This window comes from Neodiprion lecontei, chromosome 3 (assembly GCF_021901455.1).
Source record: "Neodiprion lecontei isolate iyNeoLeco1 chromosome 3, iyNeoLeco1.1, whole genome shotgun sequence".
NCBI classification, from domain to species: domain Eukaryota; kingdom Metazoa; phylum Arthropoda; class Insecta; order Hymenoptera; family Diprionidae; genus Neodiprion; species Neodiprion lecontei.
In genome coordinates, this window is record NC_060262.1 from 4,713,757 (window position 1) to 4,725,534 (window position 11,778).

The following is an 11,778-nucleotide window of genomic DNA, read 5'->3' on the forward strand; positions in this document are numbered from 1 at the left end:
GTACCGTATTCGCTACGGAGTCTGATTCGCTATGATCAGAGGTAAGAATGGACGTGATCGGGGGGTTTGCGTTGAAGGTAACGGCATTGACGGTGGTAGAATTAAAAAAAATATATCATCCCCCAATTCTGCCCGCCCGCGTGACTGTAGCCAAGAATTTTTGACCATACCAGTCATTATATTCACGCCCGCTGACAATGGATCGAGACGAAATGGGATGAGCGTAAACGCCTCACGTAATCCTTACACTTTGAGTGCACAGCCGCGGGGTCTGTCTGTGCTATGAACGTCGCTTCGCACAAAACCCATCTGACTTCTGAAAAGCGCATTGGGAGCGTTGAGCACTTGGCTGGGAAATGGCTTTGCCCTCTTCTTCTTCTTCTTCTTCTTCTTCTTCTTATTTTTCTTGTCGCTTTTAAGAATGGGCTCGTAGTGGGCGGGTGGCTGTGCGCGAAAGAAACCCTATTCAATGAATGAATTGGGTGAATGGGTTTCGAACTCCATTCATATCGCCATGAGGCACCTGACTCTGGAAGTCTGGGGTCAGTTACGCGAGTCTAGCCGTGAGAACGGCAAGTGGGTGCTTTGCGCAACGTGTATATTTACTTAGTCCAGACGGGAAATGTTTTGTTTACTTTATCATGGTGAAGCTGGTAACCTTGCCCGTGGTAACGATTCGTGCTGAGGAAAAATCGATATTCCTCGATTTTGAAACAGTTTGAAATGCACTAAACTGTAATAAGACAAAGCATGCTCGTATATCGCAGTCTTAGTTACTTCAAAATCATTTGAAAAATAAGAAAACAGTGACTTTTTTTGCAACCCAATGTTTCGTTATGATAATCGATGTCGTAGATTAAAAAAAGGAGATGGATTTCTTCGATTTCGCAAAACACATGCGGTACTTAATTGCCGACCTCGTTAACTTCGGTGTTGTACAAATTTTTTTTCTACCCTTTAACTCAAATTTGAAGGACGATTAAGAAGAGTGAAAGAAAAAAAAATAAAATAAATAAATATCCACAATGGTACAATTACCGGTTAAAGAATGCTCGAAAATTGATTCTTTTTTTTTTTGTTTGGTTCTCTTTCTTCCTCACTAAAAAGATCCACGTATTATTATCGCTTCTTTTTTTAACCTTTCAAGGAATTTCAATTTACCGCGAACGTTATTGACCGCCATTCGTTACGAGGGATAGAGATGATCCTCGGCGTGGGAAGACGTGAAGCGATATTTAACGAAGCATCGCCTTTTTGGGCTGAATATACAGTGCATAAAGGTGAAAGTGATTCACTCTGTAAAAAGGTCACCCGGTAACCTTGACATACTGTTAGAACTAGCAAGAAAGCGACGAGGAATGCGGATTTCTTTCATAGAAGTTCCGGGATTCTAGATTTGTATTTCAATTAGTTTTATTTCCGGATGATCGGAGATGATGAAATCGGTATTATTTATACAGTATTTCAAACAAACGACAATGACAATGATTATACTCGTTCATGGGACCTTCGGAATTATTTGTACAATACCTACTTGGAATAACAACACCAACAACAATCATAACGATAGTTGTTTATCGGACCTTCGATATCGCAAACTATAATAAGGTTTGATGTGAGACACGAAGGGCAAGATCAGCTTGAACAGATGTTAATTGTTTCACCCTGACCCAAAATGACAATTAATTAGGGTATCTTGTACATTTATTTTCCCGCTTAGTACTTTATAAAACGAGCCGCTCATCGGTAATCGATTCAGTCTCAATATCGTTCATATTAATTGTACCATTGAGAGCGGTAGAAAATTTCTTTCAAGATCTCGAAATCTATGTTTGTCTAGTTTTTCGTACATCTCAACGCGAAATGGACGTCTTTTCAAGATCACGATTCACCCTGATTCTTCTTATTATGTCTTCATGGTGCTTTTATCGGTTAGTCGGGGCTGCAGGCAATTATTGCAGAATTTCTTCATGCGCACCGGGACAGCAGACGATGTGCCTTTATCCCGTAAGAAAAAACACTTACTTATTCCGAGCTCGGTCATTTTATTTCAGTCTCTGTTCATCAACGGGGAAAGTTGCTTGAAATTTTATTGCTGGTGCAGCAATCTTACCCTCAATTTGGTGAACCGCGTATCTTGATTTGTTGGATAAAATTCATCCCTTAGCCGGCACACATCACCATCAGAATAAAAAAGAACCCAACCACTAAAATGAATATCACGAGTAATCTGCTGGTTGTTTGAATTTTCAAAAATTACCAGAGACTCTTCAAACTGTGTTTCAAAAGATAGCACAGGTCATTTTGAGAAAAAGAACAACAATTAAAATAAAAAAGAAAAAAAAATTGAAAACCTCGAGAAATCGAAAAATTTAATATTTTCACAAAAAAAAAAAATCATAACTTTTCAAATTTTCAATTTAAAAATCTGATATTCTTACTGTATGTACTCGAGATGTACTACTTCAAGTATAAGAATCGTTTGATAGTCGTGGTCGGTGAAAAAAGAGAATTTTCTTTTAAGAATCGAAGCGATGTATTTTAGTAAAAAATTGACGATGCACTTTTTCTTCAACCTAAGAGTAAAAGATGCGTCATTTGCGAATTGTCTGGCCTCATCTCGTAACCCGGTTTGCCAGCTGAGGTTTATCATTAAAATTGAATGGGAAGTATCAGAGTGGATGTATATTTTATTTCATTGCGCATAGCAAAACGGAGCGTCCAGTCGTTGCCCTAATTCGAAACCAGTTCCGTTGACGTATTACGAGAAGATGTCAATCCTCAACAAGCATAACGAACTAAGACAGAAAGTTGCCAGAGGGGAAGAACCTCGTGGTAATCCTGGACCCCAGCCTCCAGCCAGCGACATGAATTGGCTGGTAAATTCTCTTCCGTTCATTACGCTGGCGCTTGTAGTATCGAAAAACGATTGATCATATCAATTTATTATTACTCTCGTATTTCCGTAGAGATGGGACGAGGAATTGGCACAGATTGCTCAACGTTGGGCTGATCAGTGCACGATAAATCCTCACGACACGTGCAGGAATGTCGGTAAGATTGAGATAAACGTAAAATTAATCAACTTCTTCATTAAAATCTTTTGCGGCGGGGTGTCGGTTTTTTTTTTTTCTTTTCTTCGCGATTTAGAAAGATTTCGCGTCGGTCAAAACGTCATGAAGCACTGGACAACGTCTAGCAGAAGTCCGTCTCTCGTACCATTCATCGAGGCTTGGTACGACGAGGTCCAATTATTTGACAGTCGCGATGTTGCTGCGTTTAGGTGAGTCTTTCGCAGTTTATATTAATCCTACTCACTTACAGCTGTGGAAAATTTCACACCGGGGTTAATCAGACCCCGGTCAACGTTTGAAAGTTATTACCGCACTCGACATTACGTTACGCAAAGTTCCCTCTTGGAACGAAATTCTGACGAGAGAAAATTTAACAATTCCGAAATAGACTCCAATCTTAGTTTTAGCAAATAAAAAAAAAAATAAATACAACGACGGATGATGTGGGAGAAATTGTTGAAGCAAAAAAAAAAGTAAAACAACATGCAATGCGTACACGTGGTCTCTGAGAGTTCAAAGTTTTTTTTTTAATCATTCTTCATTTTACTTATGAACAAACAAACCTGATCCAACCACGCTGACTTTAAAATTGTACGTTAAAGACGGTTCTGGGCTCGTTTATCTGGGGATAAATGTAGGATCAACTTATAGTTTTGCCTTTGAAAAAATGTCAGATTCAACGCATCATGGGGACACTACAGTCAGCTCGTTTGGGGGGAAACGATGTTCGTTGGTTGTGGAAGATCGAGTTACATGGACAGCGGATTTCACCACACTAGATTTGTCTGCAATTACGGGCCTGCTGGAAATGTCATCACTCAAAAGGTTTACACTGTTGGTAAAGCTCGGTACCTCGCTTAGGAAATTATATGCTTCGTGGAGAATATTGGGATTGTTTAAATTATTTTTCTATTCAATATGTAATATCTATTATATGTATATAATATCGCGTATTTATTTTGCACGATCGTTTTTTCCATGAATGTAGGCAGAAAGATGTTTGTAATCCATATGAAAATATATTATCCTACATAACAATATCCTTGTTTATTCGGGAGCTCTTTATTTGATACCGTCTCAATTATGAAACCGTTTTCATTCTTGTTCTTTTGACGTCTCAACGACTTTTATATTCATTTCATACCCGACTCAACCGTAATATTAACTCTTTCGACCTGAAAAGCGGGACGAAAGTGGAATATTTTTCCCTCTCAACTTTTGCGGGGTAAAAAATTAAACCTTATTCCCTCATTTGCGGGGAAAAAAGTTTACCTTTCTCCCGCAAATTTCATTTCTCTTACAAACGGGGGAAAAAGTTCACTTTTCTCCCGCGTTCGCCACAAATATCGATAGAATATATTACATATCAATCTAGTTGGACCATTTGAATCAACTAAAAATTTTGTTAGGCCAAAAGATTTTGAAATGACGCAAATAAATATTCATTTCGCGGGCCGTGAACAGGCACATTTAGTTGATTCAACGACTTTTTTCTCTCATTGTCAGTGTATTTAAACATCGGTAAAACTTTTGGATATCTAACTTTTAACGGATAACGTTAACTTGCCTTAAATTTAAAAAAATTTTCAAAACATTCAACACCTCAACTATTATCGAAGTTAACTTTTTGAATAGCGAATTAACGATTAACGAACTTATCTTTTGTACAAACTTTGATCGGTTTTGTCCAGCTTTGCTTAATATCAACCCAAAAGGATAAATAATCCCGGTCTGATCCCTTGACCGCCTAGCGTGGATCGCTCAAATACACCTTAAACCGTTCGAAGTGTCGAAGCTGCTCGGCCATGAGCCTTTAATTTTCCTAACAGCTTTGCATGACAAATGGTGCCGAAGGCTGTTCGGAAGTCGCATTGGCATAATAAGGGTGATCATCCGGTTATAATGGCATATTCTTAGCATCATCGGTCCATTTACTTAAGGCGGACTGAGTGATCTGCTCTTGAAGAGATCCCGACCGATACGGATCCTGAAAGTACTTTGACTCTAAGTAAGCGGTAAGATCTGTATTAACAATCCCTTCCTCCAGAGAGAGAGAGAGAGAGAGGCGTTTATTTTAACTTATTGTTTAAACTTAGTGAAAACTTTCTGCTACTTGTCGAGAGTGTTGGTGATTTTTTTTTTTAATTTTTTACTCGACGACTCTTAGACGTTAGCATTCGTTTATAATATGGGCGGAAATCGGAAAAGTCCGAAGTGTAGTTACGTATTACTCGAAAAGTATTGATTGCATAAAAAAAAAAAAAAAGTTGCGTATGAAAAAGTTTCAGTTTTAAGTGAAATTCAACGCGAAATTATGCAAAAATTTATCGACGCCGCTGAAAGTCCGTGAAAGCTAAAAGAATATTAGTTCTTGAGATTTCTCAAAAGGGGCATCATTTTTTTCGACAAAAATTTCATATGATGTTCCTTTCTAACTGTTCAAAAACTTGTGTAAACTTCATCGTCGGCCGGGATCTGCTTTCCAGCCTATGAATTTTTTTCAGAACTTGAGAGAGAAAAAAAAAAAAATAATAATAATAATAATTTTTTTCCGTTGACATAATAAAAAAATATGCATGTTTCGTTTTTCCATTTTAATCGACATTACGATGAAAGTAGGAAAAGAACCTCTCGGCTGCAATTTTGATGAAATTCATTCATGTTCTTGATATATTTTACTTAAATTTTCGATTGAATTACAGCTCATGATAAACATTAATGATAATTTAACCCTGTTTGCAGTAACTTGACGTAGGCCGTTCACCTTGGGTGTCGTAACCATATCCACGTGATAACCCAAATAACAATATTCAATTATAACACAGTGTGATGTGTTTTTCCTGAACCTGTAAACGATAGCGGTATAAAATAAAAACTGCGCATTTACTTCACCCAACAGTTCCACGGTTTGAACAAGTGTTTTCAGAGTCTTGGCTCGTGTTAAAAATAAATATGTATACTTCATTTTTCACCCAGCATGAATGGTAACGCGGACAATGAGAATGACGATACTAATAAGTTTTATAAAATTTATCGACATACATGACGTTGAGTCGTATTAAAATAATAATGTTGTTGGATACAGTAGTTTGGACACCTGTTTTCCATCATCTGTCTATACTAAAAACATCAATCGACGTGTTTTACAAGGTGAACAAATATATGCGCGTTAAAAGCTTCAGGTTTTGGATGATCAATTCCACCCGCGATACAGGAAGCAAAAATTTTGATTCCACCATTTTTTCTTGACTAGGTTAGTCGCGTTTGCTTTATGTTTTTTTCGAATTATCTTATTTCGCCTAATTAAATGTAATCATCTTATATTACAGAAATTAAACATTTACGTTACATAAACATAGCGGGACTGATACCAGCTGTCCAAACTGACGATGATATTCAGCGGTACCAAAAATTTATACGAAAACAGGTGCAATTTGCATGTAGACATGTCTTTACAAAAAGGCTTCGTAGAAGGCCAGCATCACATTCTTAGCGGTAGTCGTTGATCAAGTTTTGCTAACGCTCCTTTTCCGAATAGTGTCGCGAAACGTTTCACCGTGACAATATCAAACGTCCAAACCTAAATGCTGACATTTCGTACTACCGTCTTTTCTTTGTTCTCATACGTCATTATTGTTTCTTATCCATAGTGGTGACGTGCACGTAGATTCCGAACCTTACTTCAATAACAACACTATTGACTTTTCGACGCTACACTAAACATATGCCAGATTGGCTGAGGGCTACGGCCTAATCCGTCAACTGAGCTCCTCCCATTCTGGACGTTTTAAGTGACTAACCCTGTATATCAGGGAATCGATTCAACAAACGATATTTCACCTGTCAACGTACCCGTGGAATATTAACGACAATGACAGTGATTACCCGTATCTGTAAGTCGCTTGGCCTCAACATACTTCGTTGGTATTCTTTCTTAATCGTGAATGCATAACAATGGACGAAATTGAAAGTTCCTTGAATGTTGTTTAAATACCGGTACTATATGTTGACATCAGCTATGATTTACAATTCGGTGCGAAATACTACCTCCAGGAAGTTTCGGATGAGGCCGTCTTGGGATGAGGGCCCAGACATTTCAAAGTTAAATCACATTATACGATTTTCATTATCTGGAATAACGGACTTGTCGGGTTTATGGTCGATTAATTTATGGCTTGTTTCAGTCGGACTTGAGGTAACGCCGTCAGTGAAATGTACAACTTGCAATAATATTTGCATGACAAATACCAAGCTGACCTATAGTCAGCTATATTCCCGCCTCGAAGCAGAACAAGAGTTCGGTTGGAATTTACCCTAATTGTACGTCACATGGTACACGCCTTCGTTTATGTAGACCTTTTTTCTCGCAAACGATACCTCACTGCGAATCCATCGTCAGAGCACCGCGTGTAAAATTGCTTTTCCCAATGTAAGGTGTCACTTATTTACGACTCGCACCACATAATTCAATCGAGGATTTACGACTTATAAATATATAATTACTATTACCAATATTATTGCTGGAAGTATGAGTATATTTTGTTTTTACGGTTATCCGGTTCCACGGTATTCATATCGGAACCCGTCAGTATTAGGTCACTCGATTTCTTAAATCCAATAAATTATAATAGAAAATATAGGAACCAACCGAAAGCGAATCTGTTATTTATTCCAGGTTTTTGTGTCTTAATGATCCGATAGCGAAGGTTTAATTATTTACTATCCGTTTCTTTGTGTACATCTTTCAAACACAATTAGAATTCTGCTAGCTTCTAGAAACCACATAGAATAAATATATACCAATTCATTTGTCACATTTGTCTCGCTGACTTATTGTCTCTGCTCTTTTACCTATTCTGAGATATTCAGAATACTCGCAGTTTACTGCCAGCGCTCTAAAAGCGACTCTACTTCTCGCCGTATTCGTATTTCCGCCTCATTTTTTTGAAACTCTAATCGCTCAAAGTAATTGGAATTCAGTATTCAAATAAATAAAGTATATGTAAATGGACGATAGTCGGAAGGCGACAATATATGTTCGTTCTTGTTTAGAGTTACTTGTTTTATCATTAATGTTTACAGAAAATGTCGAACGTGACTCGAAAGATTTGATTTCCGTGCGCGTGATGTTATCGAAATTTATTATACGTACCGCATATAATATCGTCGAACATTGCAGTTGCTGTAAAATACGAACAAGAGTGTTTTTTCTTTCTGGTGAACTTTTACAGTCGCAGTACTGATACCAGCTTTACGAGCTGACGATTATGTCGAACAATATCGAAAACATATGCGAAAACAAGTGCGATTTGCACGTAGGTATATCTTTATAAACAGCTTCGTAGCAAGCGAATTGCACAGTTTTAACGGCAGTCGCTGATCAACTTTTACTGTTGCTTGTTTTACGAATAGTGTAGCGAAATGTTTGCCTGTTCAACATCGGCCGTCCTTTTCATCTTGACCCTGTCGTCCTGGCTTTGCCATCAGTCCTCCTGGGCTGCATCCAACTATTGTACGATTTCTACGTGCGGAACCCAACGGCACACGCTCTGTCTCTATCCTGTAAGAAAGAATTGAAAGGGGATGAAAAACCCCGTAGTAGTGACAGATTAGTACGTTTCAAAGCTACACTTCTTCTCCTCGACATTCGGTCAAGCGGTTTAAACTTTTCGAGAAATTGTAGCAAATGATGGGAATTCAATGTTAGATAATCGAAATCTCTCGTCATGAATCTTGTGCCTGTATCGACGTCGTGATCTCAGTCCTTTTCTCGTCCGTTCACCCAAATTTTATTTTTATTTTTTCCATTTGTTTTCTCACATTCACTGTAGAACAGCGGTCCATCCAGTCAGTGCAGAAATTACGATCCGGCACCGTTGTCAAGTGACGAAAGAGCGGCCATCGTTGCCCACCATAATAAGCGTAGACAGAGAGTTGCCAGTGGTCAGGAAACTCGAGGACGTCCAGGACCTCAGACACCCGCCAGTGACATGAAGGAGTTGGTAAATGTTCGGTTGAAAATGCAGCGGATGAAACTAGATAATTTTTCACTAACGACACCTGCAATCGGGCTTAGAATCTTTCAATAAATTTACCACGATACACATTTTCTTATGTAGAAATGGGACGACGAATTGGCAACGATTGCTCAACGCTGGGCTGATCAATGCGCTATGATTCCTCACGACGATTGCAGGGATACCGGTAAGCTGAAGACTGTTGTATAAATCGACGAGATTTCCCGGCAAAAAAATTATAACTGTCAGAAAAGTTTGGATACGGTTTCAAAGTCAGCGACGGAACGATATTCTTGTTCGTAGAAAGATTTCGCGCCGGTCAAAACGTTGTGGACTACTGGAGCAGTGACAACGTGAATCCGCCAATCGAAAACCTCGTGGCGGGCTGGTACGACGAAGTTGGACAGTTCAGCAAGAACGACATTGACGTTTATCGGTAAGTTACCGACCGATCTTCTCTTGCCTGATCCCCATCTCTGCACGGCGTCCGTTCCGAGAGAAAACCGATCATCTGTCAAACCGAGATCTCAAAATCTCACCTCACCTTCGTCTCAGGTTCGATGAAGCCACGGGACACTACACGCAGATGGTCTGGGGAAACACGTCGTTCATCGGATGTGGACGAGCCCGTGACACGAGTGGCGGATATCATACTCGACTGGTTTGCGATTACGGGCCTGCCGGCAACTTCATCGGTAGACCGGTATACAAAACCGGTAGACCTGCTTCCGCCTGTACTGATGGTGTCAGCACAACCTATCCAGGCCTCTGTAGTTAGGAAACAATATGTAGACAAGTGTCTCACACACATGGCATGCCGATTAGTGATGTAAAGTATGTTGTACAGACTTGCTAGTTAAGAATGCACAGTGAATGTACAATTGAGGTGCTCCTTGAAAAGATCATTTTTGAATTTCAGTAATTTTTTCAGATTTTCATGTCAACTTTAACCGGTGACCCAAAGAGGGTGGATTCCGTTCAACCTTTTCAGAGTGACATCAAATCTACCGAACGAATTTGGATAAAATTTGGTCTAGGGAGGTTGTGTGGGTCGCTGATTACGAATCTGAACTCAAAATTTTTTAATTTTAAATAGTGGATCCAATATGACAATATCAAGTGACTTTTGGGGTTTTACCGCAACGCTGGTCAGAGTTAATCCAAAAATTAACATTAATTACGGCATGCCTAGCATAACAGCTATGTATGCATCACATTCGCACTCGCACTTCGCATTAATTCATTAGCCATTCGACTCGCCGAGCGTACGAACTTCAATTTAACGAAAGTTAAGAAAACCGTTAATTATTGTTTTGGTCAACTCAAAGGTTAAATCAGAGCAATTTTGTTACCTTCGTTAGTTACCGATTAATGGATTAACGGTTTTCTGCCGAGCTTTGGGTTTTGGTCCACCATATCGGATCCGCCATTTTGAACTTTCACATTTCGATTTCGGATTCGTAATTAGCGATCCAAGAAACCCCCCAACAACAATTTCATAAAAATCCGTTCGGTAGATTCGATGTGCCCCTGAAAATGTTGAATGGAGATATAATCCGCCCTCTTTGGGGCACGAGTTAGAGTTGAGATAAAAATCTGAAAAAAATGGAGAATTATTTTTGAATCACGTGCTTAATGCTACTCCACTCTTTGCGCACTTTGTTTTTTGGCCCGCTTTTCTCTCCCGCATCGAAGATCACCTGACATCTCGCGAAATAACTGGATCACCATGGTTAAATGGCCATGGATGCATCGATCAGAGACTTGCTGGTTTTTGGCTTTGTGTCGCCACACTGCGGGCGGCGGGTTCGAATAAGAATTACTTTCGCCTTCTTCATTGTCGTCCGTTGACGTCTTGACGATTCTTCCATTTAATACCGTTTAGGCCCTAATAGTGGCTGACGAGACTGCTCTTGCTGGTGACTTGAGCTCCAACGATGCAACTTGGCATTGTAACGCGAAATATCTATTATCCAGCAGTTCGGCAGCACTGGAAACTCGATGTATCCATGCGTCTATATATCAGTCGGTCAACGGTACTCGGCGGGTGTTCTTCTTCCCTTATAACCTTAGACTCTTTCCAAAATACTTTTCTATGGACGATTCTTACCCTCTGTGATATATAATGTATCAATGCAATGCTCTTGCACAAACGGTAAACACTTTCCGGTTGCTGGTGAAGGGGGCGAAATGCAACTCACTTCAGTCATTCCTCAATATCGACGTTTTTATTTTTCATTCAATGTTCGAATGTTTCGTCCAACGTCTTACTTCTGTAAACAAATAATCTGTCCAACGGTTTAACCTGATATCCAAACGTTTGAGAGAAAAATATAATAGGTATAATAACCAAACCGGTTTCTTTTCCCGTTATTTTGGGTCCATCAAATTTCAGACCCTTTTGCTATTCCACTAAACATCCAAACCCTGATGTGTACTTAAAGAGTATAAAGACATACCTGCAGGTAATCCTGGTGTTAAGCAAACTTCTTCTAATCCCGAGTTGGAACGATCGTTTAGTATTTTCAAAGTGAATTGCTGTGACTCGGTGTTGTAAAATGGTCGACCCGAGCCATCGGGTAAATCGTATTATAGGCAGGGGTGAAATCGGGGGAAAAGGAATCCCAACTGCTGGGTAACTTCTGACGCCATTGGCGCGGATACAAAGTCGTGCATAGGCTGAAAAG

The 11,778-nt window shown here is 39.4% G+C and overlaps 1 protein-coding gene across 1 annotated transcript; it reads left to right on the forward strand.

The window, feature by feature from the left end:
- Positions 1-1,961: 1,961 nt before the first annotated feature.
- On the forward strand, positions 1,962-11,445 carry LOC107224686 (ancylostoma secreted protein). The gene is made up of 10 exons (XM_046735902.1): positions 1,962-2,007; positions 2,709-2,879; positions 2,970-3,054; positions 3,151-3,283; positions 3,749-3,908; positions 8,487-8,636; positions 8,906-9,076; positions 9,194-9,278; positions 9,395-9,527; positions 9,647-11,445. Exons 1-10 carry the CDS (start codon positions 1,993-1,995, stop codon positions 9,867-9,869), a joined length of 1,326 nt encoding a protein of 441 aa, XP_046591858.1. The 5' UTR covers positions 1,962-1,992; the 3' UTR covers positions 9,870-11,445.
- The last annotated feature ends 333 nt before the right edge of the window (positions 11,446-11,778 follow it).